General features: G+C 45.6%; 1 protein-coding gene across 1 annotated transcript in view; it reads left to right on the top strand.

Moving 5' to 3' along the window:
- Mreg (melanoregulin) overlaps positions 1-21,916 on the top strand; it is a 58,924-nt gene continuing 37,008 nt past the window's right edge. The window contains exons 1-2 of the mRNA XM_027397169.2: positions 1-95; positions 20,963-21,122. Of these exons, the coding sequence (XP_027252970.1) occupies positions 1-95; positions 20,963-21,122 (255 nt within the window). The remainder of the gene's footprint in view (positions 96-20,962; positions 21,123-21,916) is intronic.

Below are 21,916 nucleotides of genomic sequence, written 5' to 3'. Positions count from 1 at the left end.
ATGGGGCTGCGCCGCTGGCTACGGAGCGCCTGCTGCTGCTGCCCGTGCCGGTGCCTGGAGGAGCCCGCGCGGCCCGAGAAGGAGCCGCTGGTCAGGTGCGTACCGGCGCGGGCTCGGGCCTCGCGGGGGGGGGTACCCGGGTGTCCGCTGAACCGGGAAGGGGGTACTGTGAGGTCACACCGCGGCGCCATCCGAGCCCCTTGGCCCCATCACGACACGTCTCCGCTGAGATGTTTTTAAGCTTCAGATCCTTGGGTCAGATTTGTGTGGGGCTCGGAAAGCGCAGATCCTCCGAGGCGGCTGATGCCCCTGGGAAATGGCACTGATTGGTGCAGGGACCGGGCTGGGGGTAGAAAAGTTTCCAAGGGGTGGCGGGTGGGGGGGAGGGTCTCATCGGATGAAACGGACGAGTGTGGGTTTCTGTGTCACTCAGCAAAAAAGTTTGGCTATCAATGTCATGACCGAAAGAAGTCGAGTTCCTCGACTGGGCTTAAGGAAATCTTTCTCGTTGTAAAAACAGCGCGAGTTGTACCGGGGGTGGGGGTGGGGGAGTATTGGCTGTAGCTTAAGCTGTGAAATGTGAGGAAATTTAATGCTCATTAGCTGTGTGCTAAAAGAAGGTTTGTGAAGGGACCCAATGCACAGATTTGCTTGATTTTTTAAAACGATGCTTTAGGGACAGTAGAAAAAGGCACTCAGGAGTAAGACACATTCAAGTCTAGGGAAAGGAGGGAGGGAGGGAGAGAGGGACAGAGAGAGAGAGAGAGAGAGAGAGAGAGAGAGAGAGAGAGAGAGAGAGAGAGAGAGAGAGAGAGAGAGAGAGAGAGAGATATCGATTTTTGTTTTCTTAAAATGATTTTTCTATCCTGAGTTTACTGAAATCAAAGTCCCACCAAGTCGTGCCTCAGGGCACAGAATATTTAGAATGAAATTAGGGCACGGGATGAGGTTGGAATATCAGGCTAGGTGAACAAGCTCTGGAGCCAGGCATCTTTAAGGGATATGCAACAAATACAATAATGCTTGCACAACTCTTTCTGAAGCATGACTTACCTTTCCTTACTCCGTCAAGTCCAGACACTTCCCTTGACTCCGGAGAGTTACATAACTGCACCCTGCCTGTCTGTTGGTATTTTCCGGAGCAGTAAGCACCATGTACTTGTCACTGTAAGAACAATCCAGTCTTAGTCCCTCCAGGCTCGAGGCCAGTGGTGACCTTCTGCCTTCTACCCCTTCCAGAATGCTAGTTTTCAAGTCTCGTTTGATCACCTTGCCGTTTTTTCATCTTCCTCCTGCGATTTAGGCCTTGGAATTTATCATCTTATTATTTGGTGAGCACTCAGGTATTCTAAGGTTTATACACACACACACACACACACACACACACACACACACACACACACACAGAGAGAGAGAGAGAGAGAGAGAGAGAGAGAGAGAGAGAGAGAGAACTGGCTGACCTCTAACAGAGATCCACTTGCCTCCCGAGTGCTATGATTAAAGTCATCTAAAGTCATCCTTTACCTCTGTGGTCTTCCATACATATGTTTGGTTGTTTTTGCTAACAGTCCTCTCACTTAGATTTTGAGATTACTCTTCGCTGGGAGACACTACCTACCCTTAATTTAAAATGCAATAGGTAACAGTGTAGAATTTTATCTCAGGACTCCAGTCTCTTGGTTATTATAAAACATAACCTTCAATATAGTTTCAGCCACAGCTTTTGGTGTTTCCAGTTTTTTTTCTTTCTGTCTAGGATTGCTAGACTGACTTCTGATAACTTTTTTTTTTGAAATGGAGATGCTCTCCTGTTTTGCTTTATGTTCAGTGGATGAAAGTCCATGAATTTTGTGATTATTATTATTATTCTTTTAGAAGATAAGGTTAGCTAGGCATGGTGGAAAAGGCCTATAATCTCAGCACTTGAGAAGCAGAGGCAGGAAAAAGCAGCCTTGGCTACAGAAGTTTACACACAAGGACCTATCTTAAAAAGAAATATCTAGAAATTAGGAAGATCTAGTCAGTGGAACAGCATAGCAACATATTGATGAATCCAGCTACCTGGGATGAGTCACATAGGTGGGTGACTGACGATGAGTTATTAGGATTATTTGTGCCACAGTTTCCTCATATCTTTGTTGAGGGTGATAATGATAGTACATACTTCAAAGGACTACAGGGAAAAAGGAAAGGAGGTCATACATGCCAAGGGCTTAATATAGTGTCTGACAACATAATAAATATGCCATAACTTTTAATTAGTATTAATTTTCATTGTTATTCTTCTGAGCATGTGAGTGTGAGTGGACGTGTCTCATCTGGTTAAGTGTTATTCTGGCACCATTTTGATATAACCATTTCAGAAGGACCCCTTATTAATGGGCACGTGATAATGCATGTGTCTACAGGTTCTTGAATGTTCTTTTCCACGAGAGTCATGTGACAATCTGGTTCGAATTCATTGTTTTAGTTATTATTATTATTGAATATTTATGTGTGTGATCTGCATGGATGTATGTATGCATGGTTGTGTGTGTGTGTGCACACGTATGTGCAGGTGTATGTGTGTGCACGTAGAGGCCTGGGGTTGATGCCAGGTGTCTTCTTGATTGCTTTCCATCCTATATGTTGAGGCAGGGTCTCTCACTTGAATTCTGAGATTGCTAGCTAGCCAGTTTGGTCAGGGATCCCTGATCTCTCATCTCTGCCTCCCGAGCTGCCCTCTGGCATTTATGTGGGTGCTGGAGACCCAAACTCAGGTTCTTACATTTGTATGAGAAGTACTTTACCTGGTGAGCTATCTCTCCAGCCCCTAGTTCATTTTTAAAAATATACAAGTCATTGGTTTTTGGTATATACACAAAGCAGGGTTTTTCTGTGTAACAGCCATGGCTGTCCTGGAACTTGCTTTGTAGACCAGACTGGCCTTGAACTCACATAGATCTGCCTGCCTCTGCCTCTTGAGTGCTGGGATTAAAGGTGTGCACCACCATTGCCTGGCCTCTACATATTTTATTTGTGTGTGTGTGTGTGTGTGTGTGTGTGTGTGTGTGTTGGCATGCTTGAGCCCTCACTTGTGTGTGGAGTCAGAGGACAATTTGTGGGAGCCAGTTGTCTTCTGTTTCCATGTGAGTCCTGGAGACTGGACTCAGGGCATCAGGCTTGGCAGAAAGCATAGTTGCCTGCTGAGCCATCTCTTCAGCCAGCTATTGTACTGTTCAATTCCAGTGTATTTTTAACTCCTCTCAAGAAAACAAAACCAGCATACTTTAGAGCACTCTTTTTATTTTTCCCACCACTAGTTAGTGGTTACCAAGCAACCACTAACTAAGTCATCCATTTCTTTGACATTATAGATTTGCCTGTTTTGGACATTTTGTGTAAGCGGCATCACAGTTGGCTTTTTGCATGTAGCTTTCTGTGTTTATCATGATGGCTTCACAGTTTATTGTGTCAGAGTATATATCAACACTTCATCCTTTTTTATGGCTGATTGATCATATTGTTTATCTGTTCACCTGTTGGTGGACATTTGGCTTATTTCCTTTTATGAATGATGTGTGAACATTTGTATGTAGGTTTCTGTGTAGACATGGTTTCAGGCCCCTGGGGTAAAGCTCTCGGAGTGGAATTGCTAGGTCACGTGGTAAGGATGTGTTTAACTTCTGAGGACCTGCTCTTCTGTTTCTGAAGAGCCTGGGTGAAGTACGGATCAGGTGAAGTCACATGGTTCCCATTATTATTGAGAATTTTAGTTTTTTATGTCATCTTTTTTTCTTTCCTCTTACAACAGTTTTTTTTTTTCTTTAAATAGCCATCTTTCTTCCCTTAACTAGCTATGAGAATGCTACCCATGTTTTATTTTAGTCCCATAGCTGTAGTGCCTGGAAGAGGGACTGCCTCCCGTGTTGGGTTTGAATCTGTACCAAATGTTAGTATAACCTCGAGGGGATCATTGGTGGATTCCATGGCAGGCGAGGGTGACTGAGGCAGAGGGACAAATATGCCAGGCAGACAGAACTTAGTGAGATTTATTAGAAAGAGGAAAGGAAAGAGAAAAGAGGTAAAGAGACACAGAGAGAGGACAGAAGAGAAGAGGGAGACAGGAAAGTCCTGTGTGCCCCAGGGGAACCACTGGGAAAAGAGAGTGGGAAAGAGAGCAGGGAAGAGAGGGGGGCGTGGGGAAGAGAGAGGGAAGAGAAGGTCTTAAGTGGGCAGGGGTCCATCTTTTAAAGGAGTCCTTTGCACATGCATGCAGACTAGTACTCATGGAATCCTGAGCTGACCAGGGTACTGCCTGAGTGCATTCTGCCAGGTGACAGGCACAGGCCAGAATAATGCCTGAATCCTTACACTATGTCTCTGGGGGAGGAAAGCTACTCCCTTCTCAGATGAGCCTCTGTGTTTTCTCTTCCCAACTTGTCCCTCTCCTTCCCCCCCTCCTAGAAACATCCCGAGATCTCCCCTGACTAGCCATTCACCTTGATGCTATCATGACCTTCAATTGTCATTCTCTGATGTCCTCTGTATCCCACACAAATGCGGTTAAAGAGCAGTTGCCTTCCTGACTACTGTTGTTGCGATTGATACCCAAGTCTGGGTCAGGCCTGGGATTATGCATTTTAGGAGCTGTGCTGAGTGGGTTGGCTGTGGATGGTCTGTGGACAGAGTTTGTGATACATGGCTCTAAAAGCTATGCTCAGAGCTAGGAAGGTGCTCAGCAATTTAGAAATTTTGCGGCGCTAGCATGAGGGCTGAGGTTTGGATTTTTTGGGGATCCAGGTAAAAAGCTGGGTTGTGTGTCAGCCTGTATGCAATCCCAATGCTTGGAGGATGGGACAGGGAATTCCCAGAGCAAGCTGGCTATCAAGCCTGCCTGAAACTGAAACTGAGAGCTCTGGGGAGCAAAAGACCTGCCTCGGCAGAAATGATGGAGACCAATCAAGGAGAATCTTGACACCAATCCTGGGCCTCCACATGTGTGCATATACACACACCATACATACATACATACATACATACATACATACATACATACATGCATGCATACATATGCAAAACAAATAAAAGCTATGCTTAGATACAGTAGAAGGGTGGTTGCCACATGGGACATGCCCATATAGGTAACATCTATTTATTGGGCTCCTGGTCTTTTCTGATCCTGAAATCAGACTTCTAGTTAGAAGTGTGTGATCTAGTTAGTGTAGTGTGATTTCGAAGGTTGCAAGGGAAAACTGGCTGTTCCTCTCTCAATGTACTCGTTACCCATTGCCATGGTGGATGCTCATATCTGTTTGTTCCCATTTCCTCCTCCCTGGTGTCTAATTTTGCATTCATTGTCTGTCTGTAACCAGCTAGTGAGCTTACTTCCTACCTGCTGCCTTTGCTGACATCATAGCTTTTAGCAGCAACACCTTTTTATTTTCCATACTCCCCCCCCCCCCGTGTGTGTGTGTGTGTGTGTGTGTGTGTTTTCAGGATGCTAACTCACACTTTGTGCAACCTGACATGTGATGCAGACCTATTGAGACTGTAGTGCTGGGAAGAAGCCTGAAGACTCAGGAAGTGTGAATCCAGATTGTTTTGTTCAGCTCTTCAGCTGCCCAGGGCTGCCTTTAAAACTCATAGTGGAGGGGTTCCCTCCCTCCCTCCCTCCCTCTCTCCCTCCCTCCTTCCCTCCCTCCTTCCCTCCCTCCTTCCCTCTCTCCTTTTCTTTCTCCCTCTTTCTCTTTTTCTCCCAGTGCTGGGGATGGAACTCAGTGCCTTGTGTATGCTAGCCAAGTATTCTACAACATTGTGCTCCAGCCCCTGAGTAGATAGCACTAACATGAGACAGTGTAAGAACAAACAGCCCTAGAGAAAGGATTCAGAGCCTGATCTTAACCCAAGTTACAGTCTCAAAGAAAGCCAAAGGTTTCCTTGGATCATATTCTCACTGCTCATTTCCATTGGAAGTCCTGTAAGTATTGAATCACAGAGTGATCATGGCAACCGTCCACATAAAGTTGAGGTTCTGTGTGCCACTGTTTCCTACACTGGCCACATTATTTTTATTTATTTATTTATTTATTTATTTATTTATTATTATGTATACAACATTCTACTACCATGTATATCTGCACACCAGAAGAGGGCACCAGATTTCATAACGGATGGTTGTGAGCCACCATGTGGTTGCTGGGAATTGAACTCAGGACCTCTGGAAGAGCAGTCAGTGCTCTTAACCTCTGAGCCATCTCTCCAGCCCTTTTTTTGTTTTGTTTTGTTTTGTTTTGTTTTTTTGTTTTTTGTTTTTCGAGACAGGGTTTCTCTGTGTAGCTTTGGAGCCTATCCTGGCACTCGCTCTGGAGACCAGGCTGGACTCCAACTCACAGAGATCCGTCTGCCTCTGCCTCCTGAGTGCTGGGATTAAAGGCGTGTACCACCAACACCTGGCCACTGGTCACATTCTTAAAGTAGGGTAAAAAGTGATTAGATTTGTATCCACAAAACATTTCATTGAGGAGAGGGCAACAATGCAAATGGATTGTTTTGGGATGGCTGCATCAGTGGCCACCAGTCTCTGAAGTGCTGAATGACTTCATGTTACTAATTATAAGAAAAGTGAGGTACAGATCAGGCATGTCACAATAACAACGTGGTGGCTCACAGCCACAGAAATGTGTTCCTTCGTGGTTCTGTGTGTAAGTCTGAAATCAAGGTGTTGGTGGGGCCACAATTGCTTTGAGCAAGTTGTTTCTTGCTGGTTCCAGCTTGGGGCTTCCTGGTGTCTCCTGGCTGATGGCAGCACAGTTTAATCTCTTCCTCTGTCTTCCATCTTTCTTCTGAGTTTTAAACTTCCTTCTCTCACTTTTGAGGACCCAATCATCGAGTCTAGTGACATCCCTAAAATCTAGGATGGCTTCATCTCAAGATCCCTTAATTAGTAACATCTTTAAAACATATTCCCAAGTAAGGTATCATTCATAGGTACTTGGATGTACCTTCTGTGGAGACACTTAAACTTGGCTACAGAATATTTAGGAAAACTTGAGTGGCCTAAGATTTTTTGTGTGCTGATCAAACCTAGGGCTTTGTGTATGTCAGGTAAGCACTCTTAACAGTGAGCCCTTGGCCATTCAGAGAATTTTTTTGTTGTTTTTCCAAGACAGGGTTTCTCTGTAGTTTTGGAGCCTGTCCTGGAACTTGCTCTGTAGACCAGACTGGACTCAAACTCAGATTCGCCTGCCTCTGCCTCCCGAGTACTGGAATTAAAAGCGTGCACCACCACCACCACCCAGTGGAGAATTTTTCTTGTTTTTAATTTCACTTATGTAACATGATTTTCCTCTATTCCTTATAAAATCATTCCCTTGCTGTGTAAAAATCTACCTGAGTATGAGTTGTGGCCCCAGGGCCACAGCTGCAGACACTGTTAGTCAGAGAGAAGCCCAAATCTTCTGATACTATTCAGCGTCTTGACACACTTCCAGAGAGGGCTTGGAAGAGGCCCGGATAGAGCATGTAGTGTGACGCTACGTGTAACAGCATCTGTCCTAAATGCTGCCTTCCTGGGTACCTTTTAGGGGAAAGGTAATCTTACTCCTCCGTGTTTATGACCTGTTAGTAACTGGGAAGCATCACATCACCATCATTTTCTGGGTGTTCAGAGACAAAAGAAACAGAAAGAACCACCAGGCATGCTTAAGTTTTTCTGTAACCCAGGCAGGTTTTTAACTTGTGGTCCTCCAGCCTCAAGCATCCTGAGTAGCTGGGATTACAGGACTGTACCACAGGCCTTGCAGAGGCTTCCAAATACCCTGTTTCCTGCTAGTTTCAGCCGCAGCCTGCAGCTTCACAATGCTCACACTGGTGGGCAAGGAACAGACAAGAAATGCAGGGCTTCATTTTTCTTTAGTGCCCGGGTGCCAATTACAGAAAATAAAGGAGATCTCAGTTTGATCTAGACAATTATTTTGTGTCCACAGAAAGATTGTTTTAGGAAGGAAGGGATGGAGTTTCTCTGTATGTCCCTCAGGCCGTGTGACATGACATAGTTTGAGCCATCCTACTTCAGGGCGCTGACAAGGGAGAGTTTGTGTGGAAGCATCTCTGACATTTCATCTTTCCTGAGCTTGCCCCGATTCTTCACAGGTTGTCCTTCATGCTCTCAGTGTAGGGTCAGGGTTAGGTTTTGTATTTCTTAGCTGACTATTGTCCTAACCTATGAGTCACATTCCATGAAGTTACCTTGACACCAAATGAGTAGATACTGAACCCCCTATTCTGGAAGTTTCCACCAGAAAAGTTACGCTCCCATGAGCGAATTCACCAACTGGTCAACACATAGTCTTCTTCCATGTGTCTGTTAAATGACACCTCACTGTTGGTCATTCGCATTGAACTCCCGGGGGAACAGCTGCTGTATGTCACATTCGAATGGAGTTTATTTAGCACATGTCTTTTATATTTTGTTTTATAACTCAAACTTGCTGAGGATGACTTTGAACTTTTGATTCTTTGGCTCTAGCTTCCAAGTGCTAGGATTCTAGGCCCACACTACCATACTTAATTTATTCAGTGCTGGGGATCGAACCCAGAGATTTGCGCAAGTACCTACCACTGAGCCACCTCTCCATCCCACACACATGTATTTTCACATTTCAGTGTCACCCTTGGGGGCATTCGAAATAGCCGGATCACCAGCGACAAGCACAGAAATGCAAACTATGCCGAGATAATATTTTTTTGTTTTGTTTTGTTTTCATTTTACAGGGTGGCTTTATGTGGCCTTTGAGTTGATTGAGTTGTGTGTATTACAAAAAACAGGGTGTTGCCTGTCCAGCCTCAATTGGGAATGTTTACCCGAGCTTGCGTTGCTCTGTGCCTGCCCACGTATGACCTTAAGGCAATCAAATTTAGTATTGATTTTAGGATTATAGGTGAATTGTAGTGCGTGGGAAAATTTTCAAATATAGGTTCTGTGGATAAGGAGGATCAACGAACTAACATCTACACTTAACAGTTTTAGAAGACACCGAGGCACAGAACTTCAGTCACCTGCTGAAAGGCATGCAGGATTCCTGTCCTGTTACATTTTGGTGTCATTGTGAGAGCAGATGCAGGCGGTCCATCTCCAGCGGCTTCTAAACTGCGCGCTAGAAATTGTGGGTTGAGTATGAGACTTTCCTTGACTTGTGGTAGCCTGGGGTCCCCAGAACCCTTGAGCCCCTTTCCCTGTCCTGAGGTGCCAGTGTGGAGGGAGGACAGGGGTGAGGAGGGGAGGACTCGTGGCATTTGAAGGGGGCGTCCTCTGCTTAGAAGGGCACCTCTCACATGTGCAGTCTTTCAGGCTGAACTCACCTGGCCTTGGTGATGGACTCATATTCACCCTTGGAAAGGCTTACAGAAAGTTGGCAGGTGTGTGAATGTCGGTGATGAGAGCTTCCAGCCTGGTGTCCAGATGGCTCGGTTTTCCTCTTGCAGCATGTGCTGGACTTGCAGAGCCAGGCCTCAGCAGACTGTGAAGGGTGGACACTTACTTCTCAGCCCTGGCTGCCTGTGCTGCAGGTTATGCTCTGCCACAGCCCTAGCCAGAGAGCGATTTACAGGAGTCAGCAGAGACGTTCAGGGTCCCACTGTGGTGTGACAGTGCCTCAATCCGTGATTCCCATTCTAGGGCTGACACATTTACCTTCTTGAGACATAGGGCAAAGATGGAAAACATGAGGCTATTCCTGGAGCCCAGAGGTCAATGCTCTGTAAGAAGTCAACCGTTCACTATGCACAGGACTCTTTTCTTTGTTATTGAAACACTCTCACAATGTAATTCTGGATGGCCTGGAACTTGCTGTGTAGACTGGGCTTATCCAAAACTCCCGGGTATCCTCCTGCCTTGGGACTCCCAAGTGCTGGGATTAGAGGCATGTTACCATTTTAGTGTATGGGTGTTTCGTCTGCATAAATGTCTGTGTATCATGAGTTTGCCTGATGCCCAGGAGGGCCAGAAGAGGACATCAGATTCTTTGGAACTGGAGTTACAGGTGGTCCTAGGCCACCATGTGGGTTCAGGGAACTGAACTCAGTCCTCTGAACAGCAGTTAGTGCTCTTAACTACTGAGCCATCTCTCCAGTTCTCACAAGAATGACTTCTGAAGGTTTTCTTCTCTGGTAACCTGGAGCAGCATTCCTGTTCTTTTGTAACAGTTTGTCATGTGACACTGGAAGGTCCCTAGAGATGACACTTCTTTCAGTCATGTGATAATGGAAGGTCCCTAGAAGGTGACATTTCTTTCACTTAGTCAGGTGACATTGGAAGGTCCCTAGAAGGTGGCCTTTCTTTCTGTTGTACAACATATGATCTAAGTTTCCTGGAACTTTCTAAATGTCTTGAAGTGATTATATCACTACACTTTTGTGTAAAAAGTAAACTCTGCTTAAAATACTTTGTTAGAGATGTAAGAATATTTCACTGTGCTAATACATATCTGAAATGAGGCAGTTATATACTGTATATTCTTTTTTGCCCTTTGGGAAAATAGTTTTGTATCTCAAGAGTATATCTCTTTCAATGTTTGACAGTATCCTGAATTATATTTTATTTTTAAAATTTTTTACTTATTTTAGACAGCATCTCTGTATGTAGTCCTGGCTGTCCTGAAATTCACTATGTAGATCAGATTCCTCTTGAATTCACAGAGATCCATCTACCTCTACCTCAAGTGCTGGGGCTAAACATATGTATGTTTAAATGCTAACACAGACAAAAGAAATTTGGTATAAAGAACTGTACAAGGCACACTCCTGTAGCCACCGATGAAGATGAGAGAAGTCACTACCCCTATAGCCTCCCTGATCTTAGCTGACTGTCATCAGAGTTGTTTCCTTGTATTTCTTTATGGCCTTTCCACCTCTCTGCACCTTAAAGATGCAGCCTAGTTTTGCCTTTAAACTTCACACGAATGGGGTCAAACCTTGGGTGTTCTCACATGCCTCTCTTCGCTCCACTCTGTGGATTCATTCATGCTGTTGTGGTGAGCTCGCTTCCTGCTGCACAGTGGATCCCATTACACCCACCCTTTCTGTTGGTGGACTTGAGAGTGGTTTCCAGTTCAGTGCTATGATAACCATTATAAGGTGGGCACAGACCATGAAATTATTCATCCTCTTCTGGTTCTTTAGATATGCTAAACAAACCCCTAACTCAGGGAATCCCTCTGCATCTTTCCTTCTCTGCCTAGAGTATTTTTTTTCTCTGGCCACCTGCATGGATAGCTCTCACTTTATTCCTGTCTCCACTCAGTCGTTGTATCAGACAGTTCTTCCCTGACTGCCATGTCCAGCCCTGCTCATCCCTCTTTCTGGACTTCTCTGTGTATTTCTTCACAGGCCTGGCTATCATCTGACAGACACACATGTGCTTATCATCTGTTCCTCCCACAAGACTAAGCCTGATTCTCACCCATTTAGTCAGCTGAACGTTGTGAACATTTTTCTGTCTGTGAGCCCCATGCTGTAGATGCCGGCCTCATTTCTACTATTTAGAGGCCTGTGAATTTGGGAAACAAATGTTCAGTAATCCAGCAAGTATTTATTGAGTATCTGTTGTGTTCCAGGTACTATGTTAGACACAGGCAATAAACCACTGAGCAAGTGCTGGGTGGTGGTGGCACACGCCTTTAATCTCAGCACTTGGGAGGCAGAGGCAGGTGGATGGATCTCTGTGAGTTTGAGGCCAGCCTGGTCTACAAATCGAGTTCCAGGACAGCTAGGACTGTTGCACAGAGAAACTCTGTCTTGAAAAACCAATAATAGTAATAATAATAATATAAAACAAAACAAAACAAACCCACTGAACAAAAGCTATGGCTAGAACTGGGTCCTCATTTGTCTGCTTATCACCAAAGGATGCAACAGGCAGTAAATATAACAAGTAGGAATGAAGCATATACTAAGAGAAAGCATATACTAAGAGAACCGAAGAGGGTGGCATGATCACAGTAGATTGGTCAGAGCAGGCCTCGAGCAGGTTATGTGTAGAGGGGAGAGGCAGCCAGTGTCTGGAGGAAACTGGATAGGTAGACCGATCAGCCATTGCAGAGGTCTAACAGGACCTGATTGACATTTTGGAAGAATAAATCACTCTGGCTGTTGGATTAAGAACAGAAAAACCAGGTTGGAGAAATGGCTCAGCTGTTAAGAAATCTTGATGCTTTTGCAGAGCACCTGGTTTGGGTCCCAGCATCCACAGGGCAGCTCACAACTATCTGTAACACCAGTTTCTGGGGATCTGATGCCCCTTTTCTATACACACACACACACACACACACACACACACACACACACACACACGGGGTATAATACATACATACATACATACATACATACATACATACATACAGAACACTCTTACACAAAATTAAGAGAGAAAGAAAGAAAAGGAAAGAAAGAAAGAAGGAAATAATAGACTAGAAAAACAAACTCCTACATTCCTGCTGCCGTCATGGGAGTGGGGAGCCCACTAGCAGCAAGATCCATGCTTGGGTCATGTTGAGCTAGTTCTGTCTGTTAGACATCTCACTGGAGAGAGGAAGTCGAAAATTTGGGGGAGAGATTCAAAATTTGGGGAAGATTCTGATCTGGAATCTTCCTCATATGGGTAGACTTTAAATCCAGGAGACTAGATGAACCAGCCAGGAGTCCGGGTAAGCAAGGGGAGGAGGCAGCTGGAGCCTCAGCTTCTAGAGCCCTTCCAGTGCTGGCCTGCTGGCTTTGCAGGGGAGAGTACTAATGTATGCAACACCAGGGGCTGCTTTAGCCAAGGGGATGGAAAGCCCAAAGGGAGATCATGAATCTGAGGGGCCCGAAGCCAGGAACCCGAGGTTCTCATCCTTCATTTCCAGGGATGTCACATCTCTGATGTCGAAGGAAGTCATGTGTGAAGGTAGGCCAGTGCCCAGAAAAACTCCACAATGTCTAAATGAACAAGGCTTAAACTTGTGGTATCAGATGTACATTTGCTTATGTATTTATTAGAGACAGGGTCCCAGTATGGAGCTTGGGCTGTCTTGGAACTCACTATGTAGACTAGGTTGATGTTGAACTCACAGAGATCCATCTGCCTGTCTCTGCCTCCCGAGTGTTGGAATTAAAGGTGTGTGCCACTACGCCTGCTTTTAACAGATGTTTAAACATTGGATCAGGTAGACTAAAAAAAAAACACAACCAAACCAAACCAGACTACCTTAGAATGAGGACAGGACAGAAGAATGAAGGGAAGAAGAAGGGAAGGAAACGGAGGGAGAGGGCAGAAGGGAGTGAGGGAGAAGAGAGAGGATGAGCAGGACAGAGAGGCAAGAGCTCTCAGAGTCACCAGCTCCTTCACAGCGAAGTGTCTGTCAGTGTAAGGGGCTGGCCAGCTCCTGGGGAGTTGGACAAGGAGGCCTTGGGCAGAGAAAGGGGGAGGATCACACAGCTTCTTGAGGTCTGTTTTTCTAGACCCAGGATTTGCTGCCTTTGCTGTTCCCAGCTTTAATCTCGCATCAGCCATTGCTGACCCAAGGCCCAAGATCAGAGCAGTGAGGTCACTGGAAATTCTGGCCAGCAGCCACCCAGGATGTGGTATTTTGTGGGTCTTTTCAAAATCTTGGTTTTACACAGGGTCCTTGGCTGTCGCGAGGAATCCCAGGCTTTCCCTGAAAGTGGCTTTCATGCTGATAAGACAAGCACTTTGCAAACTATGTCCCCAGGCAGATTTTTTTTTTTTTAAGCTTAAATGCATTGAAAGAAGGCTCCTGATCGGTTTGGGTCTTATGCCCTGAGGTGAGATTAGGGTGAAATGCAAGACCTCCCTTTTGGGAGTGAGAGTAGCTTCTTTAGGGGTTGTAACATCAGAGCCCAGAGCCCGCTTCTCAAATGACTGAGGTTCATAAAATATTTATCATCAGCAGATGGTGGCCAGGGGCAAAGCGGCCGCTCTCACTTTCTTTAGAACCTTTTAGATATGGTTATATGAGGGAGGAAGAGAGGGCGGGCAGCTGCTGGCTGGGAACCCCCTTCCTTCATGTGTCCTCCCAAGGCTCCTGGGGCTCCGGGCCACTGTGAATTGGGTTCACACACCTGCCCACTTCCTGATCTGGGGCTCACGAAGGTTCCTAAGTGGCTTTTCCTTGGGTTATTTGCCTTTGCTTTTTAGTCTGGTCTCTTCTGGCTGCTTTCAGGATAAGGTGGGTTGATATGGTTGCTGGAGTCAAGGATCCTGCGATGATCAAGACGGGGACTCAGGAGCTGGTTAGACATAGACTTCCAGTCCTTCTCAAAGAGTCCACGTCTGTGGTTCTTTCTGAACTGTGTGTGTGTGTGTGTGTGTGTGTGTGTGTGTGTGTGTGTGTGTGTGTGTGTTCATGGGTGTGTGTGCATGCACTTGTGTGTGTGTGTGTGTGTGTGTGTGTGTGTGTGTGTGTGTGTGTGTGTGTGTGTGTGCCTTCACTTGTGTGGGTGCATTTGGAGACACTCCTTGGGTGTCATTCTTCAGGAGCTGTCCATCTATTTTTTTGAGACAGGTTTCTTTGGCTGACTCAGCACTCACCAGTAGACTAGGCTGGGATTACAGAAGCCCCCTACCATACACATACCCATGCTGCAAGGACACCCTCTTTTCCCACTGAGCTATCTCTCCAGCCTCTTGACCATTCTTTTAAAAGTCATTGCTAGAATACTCCCTATTTAGAGGCCAGACTCCACCTTCCCTCTGCTTCGAAGAAGACTTGTTAGTACTGAAGAACATGGTCACGAGGCTCCCGGTGGGGAGACACTGGGGCACAGCAGTGTGGCTCTGTAAGAGATGAGTAGGCTCAGAATGGTGGGCGTGGCACTGGTGGACACCCCTGGAGAGGCCCCATTCACCTAGGGCAGTACCTGCTGGTTCTTTCCCACTTTCCATTGTTCTATAGTCTCCTGAGTATCAGTGACTGAGCTGATACTCAGGAGCTTGAGGCTCTTCATGGGCTAACTGGGGAACCCTGCCTTTATTTAGGGCAAGCCTGGGCGTGGGGGAGAACTCAGGAGGGAGAACCTGTTGGTGCAGTGAGCATTTCTGTGTGTTACATTTTAACCTTCCTATTGTGTCTCTCCAGTTTACAGATGAAGTGGTTAGCATTTAACATTGGATGAAGTCCTGTGTGTGTGTGTGCAGTGCCTCTGTGTACCTGTACAGTTCAGTTCTTGTGAGATGATTGCTCTGCCTTGGGGCTAGGGGCATTCAGTTACTGTCATGGATCCCACTTAGGGGATGATCTCATCATGAGGTGGTCTGTCTATGAGTGAGGCTTCGGTGTTCCTGGAATCTAGGGAATACTGGAAACTTCTAGGCTGGACTCCAGGGGATTCAGAGCAGGAGGTTGTAAATGATGACAGCTGGATGTTCCACCAGTCTGGAAAATACATTATCTTATCTTCACGCTTTTGGTCTTGAAGAGGGATGAGATAGGCTAGGTAAATTTAGTGCTAATCAACTAGGTGTTACCAGTTTTTCAGCAGATACTCCTTAAGTGATTAACATGTCTTGTGTGCAGACGAATGAAACCAGGAGGCAGATGCACTGAGCTCAGAGCCACTCTTGGCTACCCATTGACCATCTGCAGGTCCAAGAGAAGGGTCAGTGCTAATGAGTAGAGAGGCAGCCTCTCAGGGCTTGTTACGACACGGTTGTTCAGTGAGACCCTGACAGGGACCTCACTAAGAAAGGATTGCTAGCCTTTCTTTGGAGAAGTTTAGTTCTTATTTATCTAGTGGCATAATGCTTCCTGTTCCAGGTGGCTGTATAACAGGAGGGGTGGAAGGGGGAACCCTATATTACAATTGTTGAGTCTGTGGTGCTGAGGTGGCTTACAGGCTGCAAGAGCTAGTTAGGCAAAAAGAACCTGGCTCATTGCCACCATGCTGCCTGCCATGATGGTAATGGACTGAGCCTGAAGCTGTGACCAAGCCCCCGATTAAATGCTCTCTTTTGTAAGAGTTGCCTTGGTCATGGTGTCTCTTCACAGCAGTAAAACAGTGACTAAGACACAAACCCCTTCTCATGTGACAGCTGATTGTGACACCACCCCCAACTACGGAACCCTTTGATCTGACCCGTCATAGTTTGAGGGACAAAAGCCTAGCACTATCTTCAGTCTGACATCAGATCACCCTTGCTTCTTCACCACTCTGTCACTTTGTCACTGCCATGTGTGTACGCAAGAGCTTGAAATGTCCCCGCCTGTGGGCATGTGAAGCCTCCCTGTGCTGCCCTTTCTTGAACTGGTTTTCTGCTGGGATACTTTGCCCTTGCTCCTCCTTTGGGCAAAAGGCTGATGTTGTCTCCATAAAAACGCTTGAACTAGCCGGGCGTTGGTGGCGCACACTTTTAATCCCAACACTTGGGAGGCAGAGGCAGGCGGATCACAGGTGAGTTCGAGGCCAGCCTGGTCTCCAGAGCGAGTGCCAGGATAGGCTCCAAAGCTACACAGAGAAACCCTGTCTCGAAAAACCAAAAAATAAACAAAACAAAAACAAAAAATTGCTTGAACTTCCTTCTCTCATGTGATTGATCACTTCTTCCTCTCTGTTCTTCTGTCATTTTGTGCTGTCAAATGTACTTGCCTTACTGAATTGTAAGGGCAGAGACAGCATCCTGTTTCCACATACACAAAGTACTGGGGCATCAAAATCTGTGATTTTGATAATTTTTGATAAATAATAATTTTGACAAATAATATTTTAATAAATAACTGTGAGGTGAAGGTTTGAATGCGTGAATGAATTCAACATGCTTATTGAAGCCTGTATGCACAGAACAAACACCAAGGCATCTTTTGCCTCTCCCCCTTGTTGGTTTGTCATTCTCATTCTCTCTCTCCCCCTCCCTCATTCCCCACCCCTCATGTTTTGAGACAGAGTTTCTCTCTGTAGCCCTGACCGTCTTGGAACTTACTCCATAGACCAGGCTGGCCTTGCACCCATAGAGATCCGCCTGCCTCTGCCTTCCCACAGGCCTCTCTGCACCTTTTTCCGCCCTGGTTTTCCTGCATGGGTCCTGGCTGTCTTTCTCAAGTCCGATTGACAGCCTGGTAAGCACCCACTCACTCTAGGGCACCTGGGGCACTTCTCTTGATTCTCAGGCTGGTGACTGGTTCTTTCTTGTTTCCTGTTGTGAGATTTCCTCAGTGCCAGCTTCCAGGTGTGTCATGCTTGTGGATGTCTTGACATTTTTCTTCAGGCTGTCTGTCATTTTCTCGCATACTTCCTTCCCAGGTGCCTCCTCCTGTTTTTCTGGATGTCTTCTGTATATTTTCTTTTGCCATACCCTCATGTTACACATGTATTTTCTATCCCGTGGCACTGGGCATTCTAGTTGTGCCTCAAAATGGTATCACTCTTTATCCCAGGAAATAACTCAGAGCTCATCATGGCTTTGCCTCCTCCCATCCCCTGGCAGCTGTCTCCCACCGAGTTCAACTTCAGCACCCTAATTCTGCTGTGTGCGGTCATGGGCAGTGTGCTTTTCATCGGCTCCACACTGTCATTCAAATCCTGTCATCCATCGTCTCTCACCTGAGTTATTTAAATTGCTTATGTATGAATTTATGCATTTATTCTGGTGCTAGGGATCACACCAGGGCCTTGCACCCCCCCCCCAATTACATCTTTGTTTTCTCCTTCCCTCCTCCTCCTCCTCTTCTTTGAGACAGGGTTTCTCTGTGTAGCTTTGGAGCCTATCTTGGCACTTACTCTGTAGACCAGGCTGGCCTTGAACTCAGAGATCCGCCTGCCTTTGCCTCCTGAGTGCTGGGATTAAAGGCGTGCATCACCAATGCCCAGCCCCCCTCTTCTTTTTATACACAGTGTATCTCTGTGTAACACAGGCTGGCCCCAAGCTTGCTCTGCAGCTCAGGCTGCCCTTGAATTCCCGATTCTTTGTCTCTGCTTCCCATGTACTAGGATTTCAGGCCTGTGCCCAAGCCTAGATCCTGAGTTGCATAGTTAATAAACCTTTGAATCATCTCCTGACACCTCTCAAGCATTCCCCACACTTTACCTGTGACGATCTTTTTTTTTAAAGATGTTAATGCTGTTCATATCTTATCACAACTTACCCTGACTTTGCTCAGGGTAAAGCTACCCTAGAAAACTGTTAGGTGCATGACCCACAGAGTCCTGTGTCTTTAGCCCTGAGCTGCCTCTCCAGCCGCCCTCGTTTTTTCTGATCAGTGTTCCCTTTCTTTTAGTGTACCTGCCGAGTTTTATCATAGGCCTTCCTTACTGGCATCTCTGTTAGCTGCCTCCTTAAAGTTCTAGCATGGCTTCTTCATTCTACCTACCCAACCTCCACTGCTGTTAGGACCTTCTACTAGCCAGCTCCTACAATGTCCCCTTTATAGAGCTTACCATAGTTTTAAATTATATAGCCCTGTGATCATCCAGTAGGAATTTCCCATTCTTGGTTCTAGTGAGGACCAGAGAGAGGAGTCGTGTCCACATGCCCACAGTTTTACTGAATCCCGTGATTAAGGAGTAATCATCATGCTTCATACATGTTATTAGAGGCAGTGAGTAGCTCCAGTGTGGCCCTGTTTGTCCTGTCCTTCAGAAGTTAACCAGGTCTATGTACAGGCATGTCCTGTGTGTGATGCTCCATCACCAGCCTCCCCGAGGCCAAACATGGCTATACTTAGTAAAGGAAAAAAATTCATGAAGGAAGAGTACAAAACAAGGCAACTGAACTTTCCTTTTCCATGTATGTGTATTTCGGCATACATGTATGTGGGAGTGCAGGCAGATGGGTACACATGAATTTGGAGGCCCAGCATTAATGTCAGATTGTCTGTCACTCCCCCACCTTTTTTGATGAGACAGAGTCTCTCAGTCAGATACAGATGTGCCAATATCACGGCTAGTCTTGCTAGCCAGCGTGCTCTAAGGATCTCCTGCCTGCATCTCCCGAGTCTGGAATTACAGGTAGGCTGCCATTCCCACCCTGCTTTCACTTCCATTCTGGGGATTCACACTCTGGTCCTCAGCCTTGTGCAGCAAGTGGTTTTTGTTTTTATTTCACCATGTAGCCTTGACTGACCTGGAACTTGCTAGGTAGACCAGGCTGTCTTCAAAGTCATTGAAACCAACCTTCCTCTGCTTCTGGAGTGCTGGGATTAAAGGTGTGCACCACTGTCCCTGGCCCCAATTAAAAACAACAACAACAAAAATGTGTGTGGGTATTTTGCCCGCCTGCATGTGTGTGACTGGCACCCTTGGAAGGTTGTTGGATCCCCTGGAACTAGAGTTACAGATGGTTGTAAGTCACCATGTGGATGCTTGGAATTGAACCTGGGTCCTCTGGAAGAGTAGCCAGTGCTCTTAACTGTTGAACCATCTCTTCAGGAAGGAAGTGTTTTCATTCACTTAGCCATCACCCCATTCTACAACTGAAATCTCTTCCAGAGGATCAGGGTTCAATTCTCAGCACCCACATGGCAGCTCACAATTATCTGTAACTCTCATTCCAGGGGATCTGATGCTGTCACACAGGAAGGCACACAGGCAATACACCAATGCACATAAAAATGAAAATAAATAAATCATACTTTTTATTATTTTATGTATATGATTCTTTTGCCTACATGTATGTCTGTGCACCACAAATATGCTTAGTATCACAGAGGCCAAAATGAGTATCAGATCCCCTGGAATGGGAGTTACAGATGGTTGTGAGCCTCCATGTGGCCTGAGCCCTGGGTCCTCTGATAGAGGTGTCAGTGCTGAGTCAATTCTCCAGCCCCAGTCTCCTGTGTGTGTGTGTGTGTGTGTGTGTGTGTGTGTGTGTGTGTGTGTATGAGTGAGTGTGTGAGCATGTATATATGAGTGTGCGTATGAGAGTGTATGAGTGTATGTATTAGTGTGTGTATGAGTGTGTGTGTGGTGTGCATGTGTGAGTATGTGGGCATTATGAGTATGCATGTATGAGTATGTGGGCATTATGAGTGTGTGTGTGTGTGTGTGTGTGTGTGTGTGTGTGTGTTTGTGTGGCTAGGAATTGCACCCATGGCCTAGCACATGCTAGGTAAGTGCTTTCCCATTGTACTACAGTGCCAGCCACACTTCAGACTTACTCTGTATCCTTGACCTCTAAGCTAGTAAAAGTTCATCTCTTTGTGTTTGTTTTCAGTTGGGATACCTAGTGTTGAATTTCATGTTTAGCTGTAGTAATCACTTCTTGCATATAAGTGTGATTATATCTGTTTTTAATATTTTTATTATTTATTACTTATCTATTTTGTTTTATTTATTCTTGGTTTTGGAGGACAGAGTCTCATTGTGTAGTCCAGGCTGGACTTGAACATGTGATTGCCCTGCTTTGCCTTCCAAGTGCTGATATCATAAACCATACCTGACTGGTTTATGCTGTTTAAAACAGTGCACTTGTACAGGTCAGAGGACAACTTCTAGAGTTGGTTCTCTTCTATGTGTAAATGCTAGGGCTCGAACTCAGTACATCAGACTTGACAGCAAGCACCTTTACCTGCTGATCCATATTGTCATTCCTTTTGGCTATTTTTAAAGTGATTAACTGCCGGACGGTGGTAGCCCATGCCTTTAATCCCAGCATTTGGGAGTCAGAAGCAGGTCGATCTTTAAGTTTGAGGCCAGCCTGGTCAATAGAGCTAGTTCCAGGACAGCCAAGGCTACACAGAGAAACCCTGTCTTGAAAAACAATAAACAAACAAACAAACAAACAAATAAGAGATTAATTAATTTTGTTAATTGTATTGTGTTGTTTATGCTTAATTTAAAAAATAACTTAGATCCTTTTGTTATAGATAATTAATGTTTTCATTTATATTGTAAAATATATATACGTGATATGGAACATGTTATACATATTTACGGTATATAATATATAGTACATGCGTATAACAAAATCCTTATGCTTGCTTTCTTTATTTCACAGTGATAGCAATCTGTATTCCTCATTTGGAGCAACTCTGGAGAGGGATGATGAGAAGAATTTATGGAGCATGCCTCATGATGTGTCCCACACAGAGGCAGACGACGACAGGATCTTGTACAATCTGATAGTCATTCGTAATCAGCAGACCAAAGACTCCGAGGTAAGCACTTTTTGCTATCTCACTATGTACAGCTGACACTAGGTAGTAAGACACTGCTGTTACAGGGTCGGGGTGGAGCTTGGCTCTGTCAGTGCCATGCCTGTTGTGCAAATGTGAGTCTCATGCCCTAGAACTCATAAAAACAGCTAGGCATGGCAGCACCTACCTGTCACCGCCTCCTCAGTGCTGGGGAGGCTGAGACACAGAAGGCTGACTCAGTGAGCTTCAGGTTCATTGAGAGGTCCTGTCTCAAAAGGTAAGATGGAAGTCTGGAGAGACGGCTCAGGGGTAAAGTGCTTGCTGTGCAAGCCTTTGGACCTGCATTGTGATTGCTAGAACCCATATAAAACTCAGCTGCACTATCACATGAGTCTAATCCTAGGATGTCCCTACTAGGAAATGGCAGGCGGAGGCAGGAGAATTGACAGAAGCCCACACATTAACTAGTCTGGAGTACATGGCAATAAACAACCAGAAAGACTGTGTTTCAGACAAGGTAGAAGCAAGGACCGATGCCAAAGGTTGTCCTCTGACCTACTCTCTCTCTCTCTCTCTCTCTCTCTCTCTCTCTCTCTCTCTCTCTCTCACTGTGGCACATATGTGAGTGTGCTCATACATGCCCACACATTCAGAGTTAACGGCCCTGTCTCAAAACAAAACAAAAAACAGAAAACAAAACAAAAGACCAGCTGGATAGAATGAATGACGGATGACTACACAGTCAGGTGGTCAGGCTGATCTTGAATTCTTGATAAGTTGTGTGACATGAGAGACAAATATCTTAACTGTGTGCA

Source organism: Cricetulus griseus, chromosome 2, assembly GCF_003668045.3.
Source record: "Cricetulus griseus strain 17A/GY chromosome 2, alternate assembly CriGri-PICRH-1.0, whole genome shotgun sequence".
In the NCBI taxonomy this organism is placed as follows: domain Eukaryota; kingdom Metazoa; phylum Chordata; class Mammalia; order Rodentia; family Cricetidae; genus Cricetulus; species Cricetulus griseus.
This window is presented reverse-complemented; position numbering and strand designations above follow the sequence as displayed.